Consider the following 26,397-nt stretch of genomic DNA (forward strand, 5'->3'; position numbering starts at 1 on the left):
TCTATGTGGCCTAATTTTTGAATTTTTGAATTGAATTAACATTACGTTATGACAGTACATAAGTTTCAGGTGTTCACTGATAAGAATCAAAATGCATATATAGTACATTAAGGTCATTGCAAAACCTCAACTCTATCTTTTACCATACCATTGTCCCCTTTTTCCTGATTTACTCACCCCCATCCCTTCCCTTTCAGTTATTTCTAATTGGTCTTATAGTTTGAAAGTTTGTTTTTGTTTCTATTTAGTTCATCCATTTGTTCATTTTCTCTGTATACCACATAGGAATGAAGTCATATGGTGTTTGTCTTCATCTGACTTATGTCATAGGAATGACATTCTCCTGAGTATATTCATTGTTTTCTGTTGCAATGGTTGGACATGCATCCCTTTCTAATTAAGATAATCTTTAACAGGCCACTATAAATCAGAGACATTTTGCAGGAGGGCAGAGGGAGAGGGATCAAAACAGGGGAGGGAAGGGCCTCCCCAGTGGCACAGTGGTTGAACGCTGGGTTGCGAAGCTGCCCACAGCCTCTGCAGCACCAGTTCAATCCCCGGCTGCTCCCCGGCCACCGGAGGAGGATCCCACATGGCGCGCAGACCTCTCCTGCTGCCCGCTGCTCCCTTCAGCAGTGTATTTCGGTCCTTCTGCCTGCTCTGCTCCCTACTCTGGCTCTGGTGAATTCTCTCACCCTCCCGTGCTTCTGACTGTACCCAGTGCTTTTATAAATAAATAAATAAATCTTAAAAAAAAATAGCACAGTTAAAAAAAAAAAATAAACAGGGGAGGGAAGAGCAAAAGGGACTATGGCAGTGGTGCTCAGGTGAATTGGTCTTGGGGGCTACACCTGAGAGGAGAAAGCAAACATTGTATAAAATGAGCAATGATGTAAAATATATATAAATAAATTATATAAAAATAAACTTTATATCATCCCCCCAAAAAAAGATAATCTTTGAAATGCAAAGAAGCAAAGGTAAGATACTATGGGGATACCCAGGAAACAGTGAAGAGCGAATGTATGTGACTTACTTGCAAAGTTTAGTGTTTGAGCACAATCTCATGGCTCACCACCTCTTAGAACCACTGCCCTAGCTTGTAGGTGCTTTTCCAGCCTGAGAGCTTTTGAAGGGACAAACTGTTGATTGTTCTTTGCAAAATTTCAGCATTTGACAGTCTCTGCCATTTGATAAGTGCTCAATAATGGTTGCTGAATGAAGGAATGGATTATGCTTATGAGGCCCACATTTCTCCAAAGACTACAGAAATAATTATAATTCAAAGCATACAGCTTCAGAGTTAAGAAGATTGAAAATTTCTTAATATGGCACATGCTAAAGTTCAGCAGTTTATTTATAGGATGGTTTTGTTTCAGCTTCTCTCCCTCATTGCTGCAAATGTTAAACACAGTCTGTCACGTATGCTAAGTGCTGATCTAATTGGCTTATAAGAGTATTCTTTCCCCTTTTCAGCATTGTAAAGATGGTATATGGATAATCCATTTAGAGCCTCCCCTTCTGTACTACTATATTTAAAATAGCTTGTTGTGTTGTTCATGGGGTTTTATAAAATGAGTTTCTATACTATGGAAACTATGCTCTGAGAGTGCCAGTATGCTTTCCTCATTTCACTAAGCCTTTGAAAGGATTTACCTCTGTCACATTGGGGCTGATTTCCATTGACTTTTTTGGCCATCTTTAGTCCAGTAACACAGAAATGGGAACCCTCTCAGGAAAAACTTTAAAGAAGATGAGGTTCTCTCCATACTTCTTCAGTGCCATTCCGTGAACTTCATCTCTCAGGGGCTGTATCTGGCTTCCTAGAGCACACATTGTTATTTCTAGCAGTAAGCACAGTCCCCAAGGAGGGAGGGATTTGAACAGGATTTCTTTGCCATCTGTTCCCCCATGGTGTTGAATGTTATATTCCCTAGGCACAGCAAAGAACTGTGTTAGAAAGTGTAATACCTTCAGGAGTCTCAACATTTCTGCCTCCTGATTCAAAACATTTCTAACTTTGAATAAGAGCACCATGCCTCTGAGGCATGTAAGACATTTTATAAGAATTGTTTTAAGTAATTATTTTAATTATCACCACAGAAGGCCTGAATTATCATTCCCTTAATTTATAGTAAAGGAAAAGAGTCATGGGGAGTTTATGACATATCTAAGTTCCCACAACTCATAAGAAATAAAAGAAGATAAAGGTCCATCTTTTTTTATAATTAGCATCTCACTGTATCTCACTTTATCTTCTATAAAGCGTAGACAGCCAGAAGCTTCATAAGAGCAACTTTCTCAGCCTCTTTTCTTAGCAAAATCTTAACTTGGCATAATTAGTCCATGAATATAAATATTTATACCTTATGAGGATCACATTTTTCCTGAATATTCAATTTAGTGTCGAAAAGAGAGTTCACAGCTAAAAATCAAACACACTCCTTGAGAAATCTTAAGTGTCTCTTTGAATTTGGAAAACTCAATTTCCTTCTTAGCATTTCATTGATGGTTATGAAAAACGTGTATTGAAATATCTATGCAGTATCTACCAGATATTAGATGCCTACTTTACCCAATGCCATATTCAACTCAAAGTAAGTAATATTACCATAATTTAACAGATAAAAAAATGGATGCGTATAGTAGTAAAAAAATTTCCTCACATTCATGAAGCAAAGAAGTGATGAATTTGAGTCTGACTAGCTTCAGCCATTTTCCGTCATGCTGCTACAACCCAACGCAATTATGTGGTCTGTCAAGAGCTTTGTGCTCCTCAGGTAAACATGACTGATTCCCTCTGAGCTCTGGTAGATCACCATCTACACAAATGAACATTTTTCCATTTTATCCTTCTGCATATTTTTAGTACGATAGTTTGAATACAAAGTTTCATTTTTAACTGTTTCATGAAACTCTAGGGAATATCATTGGGTTATCTCATTTCTAAAAAGTTAAGGGGAAATGAAATAACAAATGAATGTCAGAATAGGAATAGAAAACAGTTTGCAAGCTAACACCTAAATCTCAAATGGCACATCAATTTTAAAATGCGTTAAAGCAGATTAGCTTTAAAAGGTTTAGCCATTAGGGATTTTCCATTGCCAGTAATATGGTCAATTGAAACTAGTTAAAATATTTTAATAGAAGTTTTCCTTTCATTAGAATTATTTCAAGCCTGGATATAGTCTCCAACTAATAAAGATAATCATAAAATACTTTAGGGCCCTATTTAAGAAAATGAGACAACTGGGGCAAGTTGGAGAATTTTATTCTTGACTGAGAAATAAAAGAAGGCATTATTTCTACTTTATATGGAAAATTAACTGCCTAAATGCAATGCCAGCAGGAAAATAAGGGCATCTAGCACTAAAAATCTGTATCTCATGGGGAATTTGAGTTCAGTTCTTCTTAAGGATAAAATGCCACACACTTTCTTAGGAACACAAAAGTGCCACATGCTTTCTTAGGAACACAGCAAGTCAAATGAGCATGGTCTCTGAGGAGGAGAGAAACAAAGGGACATAAGGATGTGTTCTCCATTCAAAGCCCAAATAGCAACATGTTTTCTGTACTTGAGGAACCTCAGTGAACTTGGAAACATACCTCTTTTCATTTCATAGTATTCTTTCTGTTAGGTCAGTAGCAAACAGCAAAATAATCATGTACATGCCCAGCCTCTAAATGAGGTGACTTTATCAAAAGAAATTAGAAAACATGCACACAAGACCTGAATCAGCTTTCCCCCTCCTGGAAGAGATTTTCTTCCAAGAATATAAAATGAGAGTGTACTTGCATATACCAAATATTTTCTTTAAAAAGTTGGGACATAAGAGTTTGAATTTTGGATCCAACCAAAAATTGGATATGTAATTCTAAGATCTCTGTGCTTAATTTTCTCCAAGTAGAAAACAGGGATAATATATAGGGCATAGTACAAGGTTTCACACCCGGGAGGTGAACATGTTTTATACCCACTTGCACATTTAGGAGAGGCGATGAGGAGCAGATTCATTCTACAGAAAATAGCAGACACTGGAAAGGTTGATAGTTAATAGTGATGTGTGTCTGGCCCCAGAAGTCAAGTATGTGTGACCACGTAGATTGGGATGTCCAGGCTCACTGGACTCTGTAACAGAGCATGGGCCCCAGAGAGCATCATCTACAGGGGCCTGATTCTACCTGTGGCTGAGCTCCCCTTAGTCCTGCAGCCCCAAAGCTGCCCACTAATTGCATTTTTGAGCAAAATACTCCATTTTAAATGACTATACCTGTCAAATTCTTGAGACTACTAATAACATTGTGCATCATGTTAGACAATCTACAAAACTCAAAAGGTTATCTTGTATTTTGAGAACATTTCCTAGAGATGGCTTCTCTATTCCTAACTCTATCCAGGGTACTAAGAAGGAAATTTGAAAGATGGAGGAGATATAGTCTTGATCCTGAGGGCTAGTGCATCCCTTTAGGAACGCTAAAGGAAATGTTGGGGAGAATTTTAGTATGCATCTCAGGTTTAGGTATAATACACCAGAGTGATAAGATTCAAGATGTCTTTATAGCTTCTAGAACTAAAGTTAAGGTGAAGAATGGCCTTAAGTGATGGATCTGGAATTAAATGAAAAGAAATTGAATGTTGCATGAAATAAAACACAGAATGACCTTGAGGGTCAATGCTATTTATGCATTTTTAAGTTTTGGCCTTAGGTCTTTATGCCAGGGACTTCTGTGGGACTTTGTACGTTAGTTTGTGCTGGCTTGTCAAGGGCCAGATAGGACTTACATTCATTTCACCTGAGGAAAAAAAAAATCTGTCAGGGTTTTAATAAAATTGACTACAATGCAGGCAAAGTCTCAATGGGATTTTATCTGAAAAATTCAACTTTCAAGAATGTTCCATACTTTGATAAGGAGATACCTTGGAAACCTTTTGCCTGTGGCCTTGTCTCAGAATCTGGGCCTACATACATATTACATACATATCACATGTGAGCCTTATGCCCAATGCAGAGTAAATGCAAATACTCAGATATTATGAGTGCATAGCTACTTTGATAGTTGTTCTATTAAATTCACCCAATATTGGTGACACAGAGCCAATGGTAGTAAGGAGTTCTCTGTTTGGCTATAAAGATACAACCAGTTAAATCTATTGTTTTCAAAGCTACTGAGGAACAACTCACAATCAACAGCCAGGTATATCCTTATACGTCTAAGTCTAAATGTAGTGTTTAAGTTTGCTGTAACTGCTTAACAGAATACCCCAGGTTGGGTGTCTCAAACAACAGAAATTTATTTTCTCACAGTAATGGAGGCTGATGTCCAAGAGCAATGTGCTGCAGGGTTGATTATCTCTGAGGCCTGTCTCCTTCATATAACTGACTGTTTGATGGCTCCAGTTGGTCATCCCAGTCTTCGTGGGTCCAAGTTTCATCCTCTAATAAGGACACCAGTCAATAAGTTCACCCTAATGGTCCCATTGTCATAATTTCTTTAAAGGTCCTATTTGTCACGAATATAGTCACATTCTCATGTAGTGGGAAATAGTGATTTCACATAAATTTGTGGGTTGATACACAGTTTGGGGTTGATACATAATTCATAGCAGTAGTGAATGGATGAACGAATGTATTCTCGGGGTACACAGAAAGAGAAAAGGAGACTACGGAACTACATGAGGAAAGAATGCCTCTAAGAATGGTATAGATGACATAGATTTTTATGGCTGTATATTTAATAAGGATTGATAAAAGAAATTTGAAAATCATAAAAATTATTGGTGCATTTTCTTGCCTGAAAAATCGTAGTTCACTTATGCCATTTAATATTTAAGCTCATTCTGGAAGAAGTAGTAGAATTACTGTGACAACTGATGGGACATTAAAAAAGAAGAAATTATAGTACCTTAGGAAAACATGTATTTTCTTGCTTATAGACAACAATGTTAGTATTCATGTATTCCTATTGGTTCTTTCTGGTATAATGAAATTTTTTAGCATTAAGTTTAAAAAATTGTGATAAAACTAGTTTATTAGACTACTAGAACAATTTAGGTGCTGAGTTCTAGTAACTGGCAATAAAATTTGGTTCATGAGTCAAAGGATATAAATTTTGTTTTCCTTTCTCTTTTCAAAGCAATTCACCAATGTAATGTCTGCTTCTTTCACTCTGTGAAGTATGTCTTCACAATTTTTGGACATTTCTAGATTGTATTTTCTTCTGAATGTTTTATGTGAATATAAAATTCAAAAATTATTTGAGTCCATTCAATAAACATTTAGTATCTGCAGTGTTCAAGGAATTCAGTGTATTAGATTACATGTGGGCTATAAAGATGAATAAAGCTTCTCCTTAATGAGCTGACACTATAATGGGAGAAACAAGATGTCTCAAAAATGACTAGAGTACAAAAGAGAATGAAAAAAAAAAAAAACCTGCAAACTGACATTCCAAGGTGGGTGAAATTTCTTATGTCTCTGGCATTAGGGAAAAACTACATAAAGCAAGTGGTACTTGAACCTCATCAGAGAAGACAGCTGGCATTTCTGTAGATAAATATGGCAAGTGGGGACCAGAGGAAGAGTTTTATAGACAAATAGAAATTAATATAGCAAAGAAGTAGAAAGTAGAGAAATGATTCAGGAAACACCAAGTGTCATCCCTTTGAGAACAGGAAGAGGGATGGCTCAACACAGCCTGAAGGGACCCAGTGGACTCATGGTAAAGAATCTCAATGCCAGATTATTGAAAATTTCCTGGCAAATCAGGGAGTTCCACTAGCCCAGCTGATATACTCACATTGAAATTTTTTTAGGTGTGGTTAAATAAGGGAGCAGGCCACACCATTTCTTTGGGTACTTCTTGAGTGATACATGCAATAGAGTGTGAACAGGTTGTGACATTGAATATGGTTTCTCCATCTAATTATTGTTTTTGCCCATTTTCTTTGCTTCTGTTCCTGAATTCTATGTGAATAAAAAAAAATGCCATGTGGGCCTCGCTGATGGCACAGGCAGTTGGTTGAGCGCTGTGAAGCTGTCCACAGCCTCTGTAGCACAGGTTCGATTCCGGCCGGCTGGCAAGGGTCCCACATGGCTCGGAAGACCTCTCCTGTCTCTCCCGCTGCTCCCCTCAGCAGTGTATTTCGTCAGTCTGCCTGTTCTGTTCCCTGCTCTGTCTCTGATGAATCCTCTCACCCTCCTGCACATCTCGTCTGTATCCCGGTTCTTGTATGCATAAATAAATAAATCTTTTTTAAAAAATGAAAAGTTTTGAAAAGTTAGGCTGAGCCTTTATTAAATGATTACAATGTGTAGGCATAATGCTAAAAAGTGTAGAAGGAAGAGTAAGACCTATTTATAACTGTTAAGGAGTTGATATTTTATTGTCACCCCATTATAACCCATTTTATAGATAAATTGCCCTATGGAGACAGGAAGATGTAGTAATAAAATATATCAACTTAGACACTTTCTAACTGTGTGGCCTTCAGCAAGCTGCTGAAGTTACCAAAGCTCTTTAACCGTTATTTATTATAAATAGACATAAGCATCTCATAGTACTGTTTCAAATGTTAAATAAAAGGGATACATGTGGAGCAGAGAACACTTGACATAAATCAAAGCAAGTTCAAAAAAATATTGGCCTTTATTATTTGTTTAAGGAATATTTCTGTTCTCCAATTTTCTTATTTCTGAGTCGAAAATTGAGGGCCACTGAAACTGAACAATAGAATATACATTGTGTCAGGAAATACTTTATGGTTATTTATTACTCCTTAGCAAACCACTCCCCAAATTTGGCGACTTGATAGAATTTTTTGTCTCTCAGGGTCCTAGGGTTGACTTAACTAACGTGGGCAGTTCTTAGAATCTTCCATGCAGTTTCACTTTCATGTGAATTACAGCCATAGTTATTGAAGACTCCATAGTACTGAACATTCAAAGCAGCTCATACACACTGCTCCTGTCACCTAGAAAATCAGTTGATTCAGAGCAGTGGAGCTCTGTGCAAATGTTCTCTCCAAGTGTCTTGAGCTTCTGAAAGCATCATGGTTTCTGAAAAGGATATCCAAAAGGGAGCATCCCAGAGACTCAGGCAGAAACCGCAAGGCTTATCCACTTGGACATCTGCACATCTGTGCTGCTTCTGTTCTCTTCCCCCTCCCCTCACTCTCACTCTCTTCCTCTTTTGCTCTCTCTCACTCCCCATTTACCAGTGTTTTTTACTCTACAGAAGTCTCAGTGATAGGCCACCCTTCTGTAGTCCCAGGGCAAAGCTGCCCCAGGCCTACTCCACAAGGCCTGACTCCAAAAGGTAGAGAGATAAACTGTACTTCTTCTCTAGGGAAGAGATAGCAACATTGCACGTGAACATATGAAATGAGGGATATGTGCCACTTTGAGCAATATTTTATAAGTTACTGTAAAATAGGGCCTCCCCTGTGGTACAGTGGGTTGAGCGCAGCACTGTGGAGCTGTCCACAGCCTCTGCAGCACCGGTTCGATTCTGAGCCAGCCAGGGAGATACCCACATGGTGTGGCAGACCTCTCCTGCCTTGCCCACTGCTCCCCTCAGCAGTGTTTTTGGTCCGTCTGCCTGTTCTGCTCTCTAGTCTGTCTCTGGTGAATTCTCTCACCCTCCTGTGTCTCTGGCCTGTACCCCAGCTCTTGTATAAATAAATAAATCTTTAAAAAATCACTGTAAAATAGTTAGGGTAGCCAATAGTTGCCTTTTCTCATATAACCCATCATGCATGTTCCTTAGAAATGGGAAAGATCATTGAGACTCAAAGCAATGATCTCCTTCCCACTCTGTATATCTACACATTACCCTCACCTTCTGCATCTATGCCCTTTCCATATTCTCCTATGTCAATTTCATCTTCTTGAAAATGGAGAGAATAACACCTTCTCATAGAGTTTAAATGACAATTACACGTGTATAACACACCTAGAGTGTTTACACCAGTTCCCAGTACATGAGCACTCTACTTCTGTTACAACTCACATTCTCCAGGATTACAATAAAAATTTGTGATTGTCTCTTTCTGCTAAATATCAGTCTATTTTGTTTTCTGTTGCCTTGCTTGATTTTTTTTTTTGTTTTCTAAATTAGTTAACGTTTGCTTATAACACTGCATATAATTTAGAGCTGTAGGATCACACCCTTCAGATGTACGTCACCACATCACTTTAGTTATCCACCATAGTTTTTCTTGAAACAATTGTCTTCTTCAGGGATTTTTTTTTTACCCAGAACACCTCCTAATTGCCCAAATCAGGGGATTTTTTTCATTACTTATTTTCTACAAAGTGCTTGCTGCATTTGAAGTGCCATGCAGTAATGTTCATGGCTTTCAGGTTTCCTTAGCTGCTTCTGGCAGCCACACATTGTTGTGCATGATGTAACCCACTCAGGCAGAAGCAGTGCAGTCAAAAATAAGGTAAAGTTATATATCTATTATGACAGTTTTCCAGCAGATGGCAGTAACATGTTCTGATCTAACAAAAACAGTATATTATGACAACTTTCTAGCAGATGCAGTAAAGGATCTTGAGAATGAAACACCTTTGAAGGGGCCTTTCTTTTGATGTTCCTCCTCTACTGCCTTCACCAGACTATCTTCCGTCTCCTATCCCTTAAATACCAGTGAAGTTCCTTCTTCCACTGTCTTCACTTTTTGTAATACTCTGGGTAATTTAATAGACTCATTGTTGTAACTGTCACCTTCTTGCTAATGAATCCTGTCTTTCATTCTACCACAAACTTCTCTTTTCAGTGACAGAACTCTAGCTACCTCCTGGATATCTTCAGCTGAATGTACCATAGAAAACTCATATTCAGGGCCTCCCTGGTGGCGCAGGCGGTTGAGTGCAGTGCTATAAAGCTGTCCGCAGCCTCTGCAGTGCCAGTTCGATCCCCACTGGCTGCAGAGCAACACACATGGCGGGGCAGACCTCTCCTGTCTCGCCCGCTGCTCCCCTCAGCAGTGTATTTCAGTCAGTCTACCTGTTCTGCTCCCTGGTCTGTCTCTGGTGAATCCTCTCACCCTCCCATGTATCTGGCCTGTACCCTGGTTCTTGTATAAATAAGTAAATCTTTTTTAAAAACCCTCATATTCAACATAGCAGAAACTTAATTCACTACCAAGATGTCAAAAGAAAACACAAGTGCCATTTGTGAAGCAAAATAAGTGCTATGCTTTAGCAATATTTCCTTGGAAAAAGTTAGGTTTTACAATTATGTGTAAAATGTGTATTAGAGAAATAGGGATATATGCTTGTGGGAGTCCCTGTGGCTTTTATCCATATGAGTATCCCAAAACTGAGAATATAACAAAGATTTTATCCACCAGGTTCCCTATTAGATCACCTCACTTCATAATGGGTTGAGAAGCACACGAAAAATTGGCTTTCACCTCCCTGAGGCACTGATTGACTTGAAGAGATTCATCCTGTTTTATCAATTTCACAGTGCTGTTCAAATCACTGTATAGGAGCCATGCTTAAATTCTACACTACCTTTATCTTACAAATTACTAATTTCATGCCTAACTAGTTTTTAATGTTCTCTCTCTCCTCCCCTTTTTACTAATCTTTTGTAGGTTTATTCTTTCAATTGGAAAATTTAATAAACTCTTTACTATGCTTACTAATAAGCAATTAGACATGTATGTGTGTGTGTGCTGTATTTGTAGGTAATATTTTTCATATAACTGACCGCTACATATATCTAAAGTACAAATTTAATCTTGTAACCCTATTTCATTCATTCTCAATAATTCCTGTTTCCTATAGGAGAGAGCTCAACTCTAGTCCAATACATAGCTCCACATCACCTTCTTTAGGGAGCTTTCTGCGATCCTAGTTCCCAGGAGTTCTATCTCTCTGCATCCAGGATGGCTACATTTCCTTATAATGACTTTTTTTTTTTTTTTTTAGTTTTGAGGCTCAATTGATGTGATTTTCTGTCACTAGACTTTGAGCTTCTGGAGATGCCAACCTGCATCTTAATAATATTTGTATTCATAGTGACTAGAAGAGTGCTTGAGAAATTTTCAGTGTTTACACACATTTGAATGAATGAAGATGAGTGTAGGATGGAATGAAGGAGCTTTGTAGTTGACCTTGCACCAAGTTGGGTTATCAGGAAAAAGATATATTTAAAATATAGAGAAAAGAGGTAAAGCTTTCCTGGAAAGGGGTTGCGACAAAGGAATTTTAAAACTTCAAAAGCATGAATAAATTTATTTTTCATTCATGAATTGATCAGGCTGTGTCTGGAATTGTCCTGTTCACTCAATAGAGCAGAATTCATTATGAGTTTTCTTGTCATTTATGTTGTATAATTCCCCTTTCTTTCTGGCCCTCTCTTTATGTCAACATAAAACTTTCTATGTTTGTCTATTTCAAGATATTTATTTCTCCAAAGGCAAGAATACACTGAGTCTGGCAGGAAAGTGCTTAATCTAGATCAGCATTTTTTAAAAGATTTATTTATGCATACAAGAGCTGGGGTACAGGCCAGAGATGCAGGGGGGAGACAGGATTCACCAGAGACAGAGCAGGGAACAGAACAGGCAGACTGACTGAAATATTCTGCTGAGGGGAGCAGCAGGCAAGACAGGAGAGGTCTGCTGCGCCATATGGGTTGCTCCCTGGCTGGCCGGGGATCAAACTCGTGCTGGAGAGGCTGTGAATTGCTTCATAATGCACTGCTTAACCCCTGTGCCACCAGGGAGGCCCTAGATCAGCATTTTATTTATTTATTTTTTAAGATTTATTTATTTATACAAGCACTGGGTACAGTCAGAAGCATGGGAGGGTGAGAGAATTCACCAGAGCCAGAGTGGGGAACAGAACAGGCAGACTGATGAAATACATTGCTGAGGGGAGCAGCAGGCACGGCATGAGAGGTCTGCACACCATGTGTGGACCCTCGCACGTGGCCGGGGATCGAACCAGTGCTGCAGAGGCTGCAGGCAGCTTCCCAGCCCAGCGCTCAACCGCTGCGCCATCAGGGGAGGCCCTAGATCAGCATTTTAAATAGAGACAAATGGAAACATTTTCATTTCCCACCCCAGTGACCTCCCTACTCATAGATACAACCAAGAGAAAGAAAATACAAAGTACAAGGCAAACCACTCTTTTAAAAAACCATGTTCTGACTAGGTGGTTCTATAGTTCCATGGTCTCTTGTGAAGTAGATGTTAAATCATAATTAAAGGCTGGAACTTTTCATTCTCATATTTTAAATATATATAAATACTGATTTTCTAAGGTTATAATTATACATTATGTTAAAGGAAGAATTGTACATAAGTAAAAATGAATAAATATCTCATTTTTATGCTTAAATTTCTTGTGTTTTCCATTGCTTTCCTGATTTTAAGGTTTCTTAACAGCTAGAAAAGATTGTAGACACAACTGAGAGACTTTATCTATTTAGGTATTATTTAAGCCTGGCTTCCACAAGTGTTTCTGGAACTCCCTATTCACAATCAGCAACCTCCTCTAAAGCCTCAACTGGTCTACTTTTTTCTACCTACTTTCTGTAACAGACACATGACTCTCTCCTGAAAACACACCAATCTCTGAATTTTCTTCAGGTGCTTTTTTTTATTCTGTATAATTGTAATCACCCTCAGTTCTCTTGATGACAGCCTAAATCCCTTGCAACTTCCAACACCATAAACTACCCTACAACACACATTTCTTTTTTTTCCTCACAAAACCTCAACCTGACTGAAGTAAAATTGTAGAAAACTTTCAGACAAAATCACTCAACAGGTTCATTAATAGCCCTGGAAATTTAAAATAGTGCCCTCCCAACAAAAAAAAATATTTGTTTCAAAATGCTGATAGTGCCAAGGTTGAGAAAATACATGCTAGTGGTTGACTGAGCTATTCACATTACAGACCTAATTTTATCATGTGTGTCCATGGACACACACGTGCACACACACACTCACATACACACACTTAAAATCCTTCAGTAATGCCATTTGGCTTTTTTTTAAATAATAAATTTTATTTTTATATTCCCCATACAATTGCAACCCCCTTATTTTGACCCCAATCCCTCCCCTCCTGCCCCCTACCCCCCATAGAGTGTCTCTGGTTCATAGATTTTTGTTGATTTTGATTTTCACTTTCTTATAGTTATTCATTTTCCTGGTCTCTTATTTAAGTTTAAGACCAAAATAGTTAATGTTCCTCCAGGTCCTGTGTGAATCACCTCTACCTACCTCTGCAGGTCATCCATGTTCTCTCTCAGCTCCCTACTTCTACCACATTATCCACCATGCTTCCTTCCTGCCCAGATTCTTACCACATGAAAAGTTCTTCACATAGTTAAGTCCCACTTATCCTTCAAATATTTACTGAAGATCTTCTCCTGGGGAACTTTGCTGACCTTCCTCACTAGGTTAATTTCATTTTAAACACACCGAGTTTATATATCTCTCCTTTCTGAATCTGTATATAGTTGCAGAGCTACATTGATTTATGTGCTTTATTAGTCACATAACTGACTTAGTCTTAGTCTCCCTCACTGAACTGGAAACTACAAAGGATGAATAATGTTTCTTTATTGTAATTTATTTCAAATAAAATTGCACTTTGAATTGTTGGTTGTTGAATGCTAGATGTTCAGTGACTAAATCTCCTTGTATAACAACAAATAAAAACTCTTAGTCGTAGACATGTCAAGTGACTTGAGCAAGACCACACACCTAATAAGTAGCAAGGGAGAACTCCAATCCAAGTTCTAGTACCGCATGTTTTCCCTTTCAACTGGTGTTTTGCACATATGTTTAAGTCTAGATTTTCACTCAAAGTAAATCTTTTGGGAAAGCACAGTACGTAAAATAAGCTCAAAGAGATTAGAGTGGATCACTAATTTGATGAGAACAGTTCAGTTCCACATGCTCAAGTTCTTTTAAGTCTTTACCTAGGTCCCTACTTACCACTGTCCAGGGTGCTGAGAAACTTACCTGACAATGACTTACATCTGATGATCAAGATGTGGGAACATGTCTACTACATTCACATGTGAACTTTCTGTGGGGTCCCTTCCATTCAGCATATGATGCATTCTTGCTATCTTTTTGAGTTTAAATTTGAGAATACCAATATAGTATAAGTTAGTGTCATCACTGGATGAATATTTATTTGCTCAAAGAATCTCACCTGTCACATTTCCATGTTTTAATATGAAACAGAGATGATCCTTTCACATCATCAATCAAGCCCATGGACCTTATTTAGTATTCCACCCTTTCTCCAAACAAAAATTTTCTGAACAGGACTCACTGATTTTTCAGGCATCTTCTTACTTTATTTTCCCTGGAAGTTGGGTTACATTGATAAAACAAAAGACCAACATTCTGTATCCATTTCATAGCGGTTATTTTCCGTGTTAGTAGAAGGAGGCACCAAAAGACCTGAGGTGATGATGCTATGCTTTTTCACTAGTTAAGCAACTGCCACCCTCATGCCATGGATGAGTAGCATTGTGTCTCAACAGCATAAAACATCACTGCTGTTATAAACGATGGCATTTTGGTGTGAATTTATGGATTTTTTATAATAGTTGGGAACACAAATGTTACGGAAAGTCCTGAAACAATGTAAACTTCTTTTCCTCTATTTTTCTCCTGTGTTTTTAATTTCAGTTAAAGAGTACAATAATAAAGGTAGCAGGGGCCTCCCTGGTGGCGTAGCTGTTGAGCGCTGGATTGCAAAGCTGCCCGCAGCTTCTGCAGTGCCAGTTCAATCCCCGGCTGCTCCCCAGCCACCAGAGGAGGGTCCCACATGGTGCACAGACCTCTCCTGCCACCTGCTGCTCCTCTCAGCAGTGTGTTTTGTCAGTCTGCCTGCTCTGCTCCCTGCTCTGGCTCTGGTGAATTCTCTCACCCTCCCGTGCTTCTGACTGTACCCAGTGCTTGTATAAATAAATAAATAAATCTTTAAAAAAATTTGAAAAAAATAAAAAAATAAAGATAGCAGAAAACATACCTTTGGTATGTGAGGCTATTTAAAGGAAAATATGATTAAACACAAAACAACAGTTTCTAATGATTTATTATACATAAATATACATTAAACATATTCATGTATATACAAATTAGAAAACAAGCAGGTTAAGTGGTTAAGAGGTTACTTATATACACTTTTGTTTCTCAAGCTGTCTTGGCTTATTTCCTTACATTTTACAATTTTTATCCAAAACAATTAGCCTGATTACTTCTTTTATTAGATAATATAACTCAATCTGTTAGAAAGGAAAGCTAGACTCCCTACATGTGAAATGTCCTTTATTCTTTTTTCTCTGGGAACTTTTTATGTCTCCAGTTTTGAGTTACTATCTCAAAGAATTAATTGTACAATCTTTATGAATTGCCGAACTATACTTGCAGTGGTGTCTAAATGGGTCTGTAATTTGAGAGCTCTATAATTACAAAGATTATCATCATAGGGTAAATGTGACATTTTAAAAAACTCATTTCCTTCTGTCTTAAGCATCTAATGTTGCTATATAACTGTTTTTTGAAATCCCTCATGGACATTTCTCAGGCCTTAGGAAGTTATATCTATTAACATATATTACCTTATACTGTGACCCTTATTTCCACTTTCTCTTTTTTATTAGAGAGAAAAAAAGCACATGAAAGAAAAGCTAATTCAGAAGTGTAACTCTTGGTAATAAAGTAAACTAAACATCAAATATGTATTTATAGTTCTTAGCTAAGTTATCAAATTTACCAGAAGAATATTGGAAAACATTATTTATAGAAACCCCCTCTCTCTCACTGTTGCCTCCCAAACCCCCTGAAAACCACATCTGTTTCCAACTGATAACTTTTAACACGCATCCCTTTCATGTCTTCTAACAGGAAGTAGAAATTGAGAGAAGTTTGTATTCACCAACATTTAAGAGTCAGCCTGAAAGCCTGTTTGATGATTCTGCGAAAGATTCAGACAAGAAAAGCAATGAAGCATCTTTTGACAAGATGTCACCTGAAAGTGGTCACAGCCACATTTTTGAAGGTTAGCATAATATTTTCATGTGGTTTCTTGGGATCATAAATTGTGCAACATGAGTGCTTAATGAAATATATGAAAGTTTTGTTTAACAATTAGTATAGAAAAAGATGGCAGAATATAGCTCAAGAAACACAATTCAGGAATAGAGGTACATTTAAATGCTTCTAACTCTATTAAATTTGATGGAGCTATTTTAACAGATGTTAATTGTTTATAAACCAGTATGACAAGCACTTTCAGCATTAGACTATTGGAACAATGCATTTGACTATCATCTGACTTTTCCTTTCTTAGTCCGTAGGTAATAAGAGGATAAAATATAAATAACTGTCAGTTACAAAATGTAAAAAGTTTAAATGCCTTCAGCATCTCTTTTTCAGGAAATTAAATGTACTAAATGAATTTGAAACAAAAAGTGACATGAATGTGTCATAATTTAGGGGGAAACCTCATAAATTTGATTAATGTTTTACAAATGTCATTAAAAAGTTAATAGCTCATATGTTATAAATTGCACTATTAATATAATTTTCAACTTGGACAGAAGTGCAAAATAGCAATAATTTATTGGAACATACAGGCATCATTTATCATTTCTGATTAGTCATAGTCCAGATTTTTCCATTTTAACCAAGTAAAGCATATTATAGTATTTGTGATGTTTGGTAAAGATCGTAATTAGTATAACATTTAGAACATCAGAGCATCACCATCACCTGAAAGTGTATTAGAATTGCAGAGCCTTGGGCCCTACACTAGTCCTACTAAATCAGAATCCACATTTTAAAAAAATTCTCAAATGATTCATGTGCACATTCAAGTTGGAGAAGATATATTCTATGACAGTACAGACTGAAGCTCAGAATGATTTACATATGATTTAGCCCATTCTGATTCCAATTGGTTTAAGTATATAATTTGGAGTAGGAGATGGATGTGGGCAGAATAAAGGGAAGCTTACTAATGATGGACGGGACATGGGTTTCAAAATACATGTAAATTGGGATTTCAATATCTATTTTTCATTTTCAATTCATTTCGGTATGCCCAATTGATATCCTAATATGATCAGCATCAGTCTTGAGGAATTTACTCCACATATTTCTGGCATGTGATTAAACTTTATGAGCACTTGCATGAATGCAAAAGAATTAGATTAGTAGAGGCCAAAAAAGAAAAGCTTTAGGGAGTGATTTTTATTCTGATGATACTACCCTATGGTGATCTTCGCATTAGTAAACAAATATGAAGTTGGCTAGATGATCAGTTACATGAGATAAACAACTCCACTCATCTTACCTTATTTCTCATCTCCTGTTTTTGTTTGGTTTCCATGCAAAAGTTTATAAAAGTCTCTGTTTTATAAGCTTAATAAAGGTATTATAGAGGGCCACCATTATTTGGCATATGACATAACATTTAAGAGTGACCTCAGATTTAAACATCCAGATATTGAGAATTTTAGGAGCTAAACTTAAAAACACAAGATTGGAAAACTGGACTGGGGGTGAACATTGCACTTAATTTTATTTTTACTTGTACATTACAGAAGAACTTGAATTCCTGTATATAATTACTTGTAAAAGAATCTTCTTTCACTATGGGATCCTCTTAATTCTCCCATGGTGCTCCAAATTTCTACCTCTGGTGGGATAGTCATAACCCTTTTTCTACTCATAGTTAACTTTGATGGGTTTGATATAAGCCTGACAAAACCTGCACAACCAAAGAGCATATTGATATTGCTGTTCTAATACAAAGAAATAAGATTTATTCCAAGAGGATGAACACGTCTGAATAGAATGTAATAACTGAAAGATGTCAGAGTTTATGACATATGAGTGACAGTGATGCCTCATAACTAGTTAAATGTCTTAAGTAGTCTCAAGAGTTTCATACAGTATTTGAACAATATTTATTTATAGCTCTTTCAAAAACAGTTGAATTTTTAAAAAAATCTTATAATAAGTCATTAAAATGCATTTTAAATTAAATGCATTTAAATGTCCTGCATTTTTAGAATTTAGTAAGATCATTGTAAATTGATAATTTTTCATCTCAGGACTCTGGAATCATAATGGATATGGAATTATTTCCCACTCTTTACCCTCAACTATAGGTCCCAGGCAACAGAAAAAGGCAGTGGGATTCCCTACCACCACCACCCCCACCCTGTCTCCTTTCCATGCCTGGTTATCCACTCTCAGGTTGTATTTAACTGCACTGATCACTCCTTATTTGGCTTCCCCTGCTTACCTTACAGAAGTATTGATGCCAATAAAGCAAGGTGCTTGGGTGTGCATGTTGATGCATTCTACTCTAATGGTTAGTTGTTCTAGTGATACTAAGAAGACTTGGCTCATTTTATGTTAAATGTCAAACATAACAAATGTCAAACATAACACATACATAATTTCGAATTTTGGGTGATATAATAGGTCTGAGAGAGAAAAATCAGTATATATGGTTTTGAATAACACTCTTGTAGTGATATAAATATGTGATTTGTGCAATTCACTTTAGATATTTTAAAATAGTAAGTTGGAAAGTAAATATTGGGTATCTTAGGTACTGATTTACATGATTTTATCTACTAAGCTTTGAGCTATCTGTATGTAGAATAAAAAATAAATCTTTTTCTGCTGGAAGAATCTGGATCAAGGGATGCTTCAAATAACACAGGTGACTGGGTTCATCACATTTAAATTACTTGAGACTTTTTTATATGACAATCACTTGTGTTTCACTTTTATTCTCTGAAGCATAATTTTAATTTTAATCTTCTAAGTCATCAACATATAAAATGCTAACAGATAAAACATACATTCAAAGTCACTCTTTCAAGGCTTTTGTAATAAACCTTCAAAATTACCTGCTGTATTTCTCCTTTCATTCTGCTCCATTAAATCTAAATTCATTCTTTATCCTTATATAATGGCCATTCATCTTCTCTGACAGATTTTACAAAACAAACTCAGGGTTCTATTCTTTTTAATTTTCTACTTCTCTTTAATTGATAGGATCCTTGTAGTTATTAATGCTCCTAAAACATTGAAGTATATGTAGATATTTATTTATTTGAGTGATTGTTATTCACATATCTTGTTTTTTGTTTAAAATCAGACATTTCAGAGTGATGTTTTTTGAGCTAAGAAAAGTGCTCCATTTTTGTGCTCTCCAGTGTGGTAACCACTAGCTAGCTATTTGCAACTATTAAGGCTTTGAATATCAACTAGCAAGATGGAGCAACTTAATTGTTAATTTGATTTAAATTTAATTAGTTTAAATGTAAACAGTTACTGTATTGGATAGCATATTTTTACAAGCTATTTCTCTGAAGAATTCATTGTCCACCCTTCTCATAGGAAAGAATTCAGATGCTCATTATTTATTTTAATCTTCTCTATGCAAGTTTACTTTATTAAAATGTATGTGTATAAATGTCAAGAGAATCATGTCAGCAAAATAAACAATCATCCATGTATTGAAAATATTGTATTTAAAAGCGAGTGATGGCTTTTTTGCTATAGTATTTGTAGTGACAAAATTAAGAAAAAAAGTATTTCCCCAGTGTGCTCTCTTTCAACATGCTGATAAACAATGGTTTTATCATAGGAAGAAAATATCTACTATGAGGCTGTGCATTTTCCCATAGCATCTTTTTAGAATGTAATTGCCTTGGGAATGTGAATTTTCTCAAGGCAGAAGGCAAACTATTTTCTTAAATGCCTAAGGTCAACAAAGTTAAATGAAATGGAGTAACAGGATATTTTAAAATTAACTACAGCATTTCTTTAACAAAAAAAGAGGACTTCATTTGGAAACTTATAAATAAATCAGACATTTAGTCACAGAGTAGCTTCAGCGAAGACCATCAGCATCATTTGTTCTCTTCTGACTGGTGTGTTCTCTTTTTTCCCCCTAAAGATTTATTTATTTATTTGTACAAGCACTGGGTATAGTCAGAAGTGCGGGAGGGTGAGAGAATTCATCAGAGCCAGAGCAGGGAACAGAATAGGCAGACTGCAAAATACACTGCTGAGGGGAGCAGCGGGCACAGCAGGAGAGGTCTGTTCCGCCATGTGGGACCCTCCCTGGCAGCCAAGGATTGAACTGGTGCTGCAGAGGCTACCCAACGCTCAACTGCTGCGCCACCAGGGGAGGCCCTGGTGTGTTCTCTTAATGAAGCCCAGGGGACGGGCTAGTCTTTAGATAGTCTTTAGATAGTCTATGAACCCTCATCTCCAACACCATCTTCTACTTCCAGACTTGCTTCTTCACCCACTGTATCTGCGTTCATGCCCCCAGAAATCCTCCTGTAAAACTGGCATGTTATTGTAATTCACAGTGGAGACATTTCATTAGTAAAAATAATATCAGTGAATCATCATTTAAAGTAATTCTGAGGTACGCTCCTTTAGAAAAACTCATTTTGTCATATCAAAAGGACTTGATATGTTTGATCTGTTTACTCACTTGGGGGTTTATCCTTTCTTGAAGTAGTTTTCACCTTCAGTTTTTCAATTACTCCCACATGTTACTTTGCGTTGCTTTTATAGTCAATGAGTCAAAGCAAATTCCAGAGTTAAATCATGGCTCTACGTGAAGAGACAGCTGGAAGTTTGCTATTCTGAGGAAATCGAAATGAAAGGTCTATTCATGAGATCTTTCACATAGTAGCTGGAAATCAGCACCTTGGAATGCTGGAAATTTTCCATTGATTAATGATCAAAATCCCAGGATCCCATTTTGAACTTGTGCATAGTCATACTTAATTTTAAAACATGATGCAATCAAAGAAAGAGAACAACAAATATAAATATCCCTCTTGAAAACCACTCATTTATCTTAACTTTTTGCAATTGGAAAGGCTAAATACTCTTTTTAAATATTCTCACTGTGGATTATCAGAAATGCATATCTATTTCTAAAGAATGTTTTTGAGATAATGTTTACATGTACCCATTTATTCAGTAAATCTTTATTGCACATCTGTATTTGTCAGTACTATTCTAGGTGCTTAGAGTCATCAACGAATAAAAGACAAAAGCTTATATTCCAACACGTAGAACAATAAAAATAATGAAGTTAATTGACTATCAGGAGGTAATGAGTGCCTTAAAAAAATACAGACCAAGATAAAGAAGATGAGGTTTGCAATTTTGAACAGGATTGTCAAGGTCAGCCAGAACAGAAGGTGGCATTTACGTAAACACTTGAATAAAGTATTACCTCTTTTTCTTCATTAACAAATATACAAAGTCATCTTTTTGTAAGTGTTTAAGACAGTTATATCCAGGAAAACTTAAGGCAGAATCTTTCCTGGGTAATCCCAGGTCCTGTGGCTGGAGCACTCCTGATATATTGCTACTTTCTGTGGAGTTACTTGAAGCAGAGGAAAGATACCCGGCAGTAAAACCCTTATACATTTCTGCTGTCACCAATGCAAAAAGTGTAGACCTATTCCTTCCTTTTTTCCTCAGCATATGCACTGTAAACTTGGGGTATTTTCTCTCCAGTGGATAGGCCCAGACAAGAACCAAGGAGTTTAAGCAGAGTCACAGGACTGGTTGAAGACTTAGAGCCTATGTATGGGAGCCAAACCAGGAACCGTTTATTCTAGGGAAAGGGACATGAGAATTGTGTTACCTAATAAGTTTAAAATGAGAATGTCAGTGCAAAGGTGAAACACAAGAACCCCGCATCTTTAAATATGTTCATGATTTCATGTGCTTCTCCAGGTTGACACAGCTCACATGACAGTCAGTGTTCCAAAATAAAGGCAATGCTAAAGACTTATGAATGTGGTTGGTCCGCACTGGATGAATTTGATGACAAATGATGATACAATCCTAGCTGGGTTTAAGGATTCAAAACCTAGTCACTACACATTAGCTCATGACTGAGAAAACACTACTTTGTCAGAGATTTTGAATGAAAGGAAAGAAGAAAAGGGTGAGCAAGAGAGAGAGGGATGGAGGAAGAAAAAGTGATAGAGACAGAAACAGAAATGGAGAAAGAAAGACAAGAGAAAAAAGGTTGGGGGAGGGGCAAAGCAGTTCTAGGAAGATTTTGAGAAGTAGTGAAAATCCAGTTATTCAGAAGCTGCTGTTTTGTTTTTTGTAGTCAGAGGCAAACAAAGAGCAACATCCGTAAATTTAGTAAATGTTTACTGAACATCTACTATGAACCTGCCTCTGTACTTGGTATTGGAGAGTAGGGTATGTGAAGAACAACACCCTGCTTATGAGAAGCTTAGTTTAAGAAAAGGAGGAAGGTTCATAAATGAATGCCATTATATAAAGATGAACAGTATTACAATATAGCACATCTGTCCCTGGACCCAGAGATAATCAGAAAAGTGCTAATTTTTCCCCTGTATCTTTCTTTTATTTCTTTTCTTTCCTTTATTAAAAAAATCCACTGATTTGAAGTGTGATTTGGGAGTTCACCAAGAAGAAAAAGAAGGAATAGGTAAGAGGGAGGAATAGGAGTCAAGATGGAAATTCCAAGTAGCTCAATCAGGCATTGAAACTAAGGAAATTGGGGGAATAGGAATACCTCCATATGTTTGCTGCTTGGCAGTTGATTTTAATAAAAGTCCTTATATCCCCAGGAGATGAGCTTAGAATTGGTTCCAGAGTCAAAACCTAGGGTGAACTAATTCAGGTTGAGGTTAGGTAGACTCCATTGGCAGGTTAAGAAGGCTGGATTTCACGAAAAGGGAAGACTAGATTTTTCATTGACGTGATTTAACAATGCTTACAAAATTGATGTATTTGGTGTATTTGGCTGTTTTTTGCCACTATGAAAAACTAATATCCTGAGGTCAATGCTAAGCAGTAGGTATCCTGGATATGCAGAGGGGGAAAAGCCACTGAATATCTAAACTTATTTGAAAGTCTTTAAAATTCAATTTTCAAATTATATAGTTTTTTATGTATTGATATTTTTAGGTTTTGAACCAAATACTTTTATTAAAAATGTGTCTTTTCTCCACATGACTTATATAATAAATATTTAATGTAAGAAATACCTTAAATATTTGGAGTCATAATTAATTATAAATATTTAACTTTTTAATCTAACTTCTCATTTCTGGTTAATGCAGCTTCACATATGCTTTAAAATATATAGGGCTGGTCTACCTGGTGACCTAGCGGTTAAGTCTCAACGCTATTATCACCTCTATGACCTCAGTTAGACCCTCCGCCAGGGAGCTGACCGACATTGCACGGCAGTCTCACCCGCTGCTCCCCTCAGCAGTGTATTTCAGTAAACCTGCTTGCTCTGCTCCCCACTCAGTCTCTGGTGAATCCTCTCACCCCCACACACCTCAGTTCATCTACATAAAATTAATATATAGTCTGTGATAAATATTAAGAATAACAAATTATTAATAATAAGTGTTAAAATGCAAATAATAGCACATGAATCTATTTGTCTTTGTAAAGTTCACTTACAAAGTACTACGTTTCTATATTTGACTCTTTTTCCACATCTCTAAATATGAGGGTGGACCTAAAATAACATTCTATGAATAAATTCTGCACGTCACAGTTATGGTACTTTATTTGACTTTCAAACTGATGAAATTGTATATGAGGCCTTAATTAGAAGAGTACACAGAGTCCCAGCCAGAGGGTCTCAGAAATCCTTGAAGAATATTACCTAACTTGTACTGCCTAAGACGAAAAACCATTTGTTTCATTTTTTGAAGATCATCATTTTGTAGGAAAACTATCATCTCTTGCCAAACGTGATAGGAAAATCATGTTGTTGATTAGTTTGTTTGGTCTAATATTTGAGCACTTAACATTCTTTAAATTCTAAATTTATTATTAGCTATGTAAATGTTCTCTAGTTACTGGTAAGAGCATTACTTTTCACCAGGTAAGAATTTTGATACACTGCCTCCAAACTTATCTTGCGTAATTATTCCACAGTACTTTGCTTTAAAATATGTAATTAAATATATGTATTTCACTGCTTAAATATATGTACTTTTCATCCCCAACAATGACATACTTCCCTGTGAGAGGAAGCTTTTAATCATGGAGCCTATTACTTTTTAGTTATATTATAGACAGGACACTATTAAAGAAATGTTAACATACCAAGATTTTGATTTTAATAAGTCAGATTAAAAATTTAGGAAATGAGTGAGGAATGAATGAAAATTCTAGTAAGCTAAATAAATACTTATAGTAAGCTAAATATAGACTTTGCTTTTCTTGACATTTTGCTCTGGATTTTTTAATCCCCATCCTTGTACTGCAGCAACAAGCAATCCTATCTTGGCTCATTCTCAATATATCTTGCTTATACAGTGCCATAGAATGAGTAATCTAGCTATAAATTTTTAAAATGTTTAGTTTCTTAGTAAGGAAATAATGAAGGCTACTATATACAATCATATTTTCTATGATTATAGAAGCAAGACATGATATGTACTATATAACTTGTCATTTGGACACTTTCAGTGCCTATACTCCCACTCCCATATATTTTCATTTTTTGGTAAGCAATGCAATTTTTTTTAATACACTGAAGATGGAATTGATCAAATGGAAGCCTGAAAACTACCACCACTGAAAATGGGAGAAATAATTATGGATTTTGTGAAAGAATGCCATCAACGAAACAGTAATTTTGAGGAATTACTGAAAGATCTAAATTAACAAGAATTTAAGGGAGTGATTTGAGTGAACAGAAAAGGTAGATTTATCAGTAATTGTAAGCAAATTCTTTCAGAGAGGGAAACATACTGGAATTTAGAAATTGAAAGAACCCATTGTGTTCCAATGAAGTTGGTAAGTTTGTACAACTTTAATATAAAGTCCTAACAAATTCCAGGTTTGGGAAAAGGCCAAGTTTCCAAAAAAGGAAATGAGTTTGAAATTGACAGCAGACTTATCAGTTATCTGGATGCTAGAAGAAAATAGATCAAATAATTTTCCTTAACAATCCATGTTTGGGTCTCCTGGTGGTGCAGCGGTTGAGCGCTAGGCGCAAAGCTGCCCGCAGCCTCTGCAGAGCCGGTTCGATTCCCAGCCACCTTTGAGGGTCCCACATGGCGCGCAGACCTCTCCTGCCACACCCGCTGCTCCCCTCAGCAGTGTATTTCGTCAGTATGCCTGTTCTGTTCCTTGCTTTGTCTCTGGTGAATTCTCTCACCATCTCACGCTTCTGACTGTACCCAGTGCTTGTATAAATAAATAAATAGATCTTTTCAAAAAAAAAAAAGAAAGAAAGAATCCATATTTGCAGAATTACACAAAAAACTACGCAGCCAGACTTGTTCAGAAACTCACAACTAAGTTAGATTAAAACTATTTCATATTCCTTTTGCTACAAACTACCTGCCAAAAGCAAAGTGAAATCACTTATCCCTACTCAGGGTTGCAATGGTAAAGAACCATTGAGAGCTAAAATTCCAGAATTTCAAGGTACACAGGAAAACAATTCACCATGAATTAGTCAGTAGAAATGTAAATACAGAACTTAAACTGTCAAGAAATTCAGACAATTGAAGTATCAGGAAATTAAAATGCTAAAAATAAAGTATATCATGAAAAATAATGGAATGGGACAATTTGTAATAAAAACAAAGAATCAGTCAGATTTGGGAAAGAACCAAAGAAAATTTCAAAAATATGTTAAAATTATTTTTTTTCCTCTTTGTAGATTTATGTTTTTCTTTTTTTTAAGATTTATCTTTTTATATTCCCTATACAATTGCAACCCCCTTATTTTGACCCCAGTCTCTCCTCTCCCTGCCCCCCCATAGTGTGTCTCTGTTTTATAGATGCTTGTTGATTTTGATTTTTTTCTTTATTATAGTTATTCTTTTTCCTGGTCCCTTATTTAGGTTTTCTAGATTCCAGCTATAAGTGAGACCATCCGGTGCTTTTCTTTTTCTTTCTGGCTTATTTTGCTGAGCACGATCCCTTCCAGCTTCATCCATGTTGCTGCAAATTGCATGAGTTTATCTTTTTGGATTGCTGAGTAATATTCCATTGTGTATATATATCATATCTTCTTGATCCAGTCATCTAATTTTGGGCATTTGGGTTGTTTCCAAACCTTAGCTATTGTAAATAGTGCTGCTATAAACATAGGGTGCAGGTGCTCTTTGGAATTAATGATTCTGTGTCCTTTGGGTAAATAACTAGGAGTGGAATTGCTGGATCATATGGATTCTCTATCTTTAGTAGGTGGAGTAATGTCCGCACAGCTTTCCATAGTGGTTGGTTGCACTCCCACCAGCAGTGCAGGAGAGTTCCTTTTTCTCCACATCCTCGCCAACATTTGTTGTTGCTAGTTTTTTTAATATGTGCCATTCTCA

General features: G+C 36.6%; 1 protein-coding gene across 1 annotated transcript in view; it reads left to right on the top strand.

The window, feature by feature from the left end:
- XIRP2 (xin actin binding repeat containing 2) overlaps positions 1-26,397 on the top strand; it is a 495,477-nt gene that overhangs the window by 368,771 nt on the left and 100,309 nt on the right. The window contains exon 6 of the mRNA XM_037523459.2: positions 15,899-16,052. Coding sequence (XP_037379356.2) covers positions 15,899-16,052 — 154 coding nt within the window. The remainder of the gene's footprint in view (positions 1-15,898; positions 16,053-26,397) is intronic.

This window comes from Talpa occidentalis, unplaced genomic scaffold (assembly GCF_014898055.3).
Source record: "Talpa occidentalis isolate TD23 unplaced genomic scaffold, MPIMG_talOcc4v2.1 talOcc4.3, whole genome shotgun sequence".
In the NCBI taxonomy this organism is placed as follows: domain Eukaryota; kingdom Metazoa; phylum Chordata; class Mammalia; order Eulipotyphla; family Talpidae; genus Talpa; species Talpa occidentalis.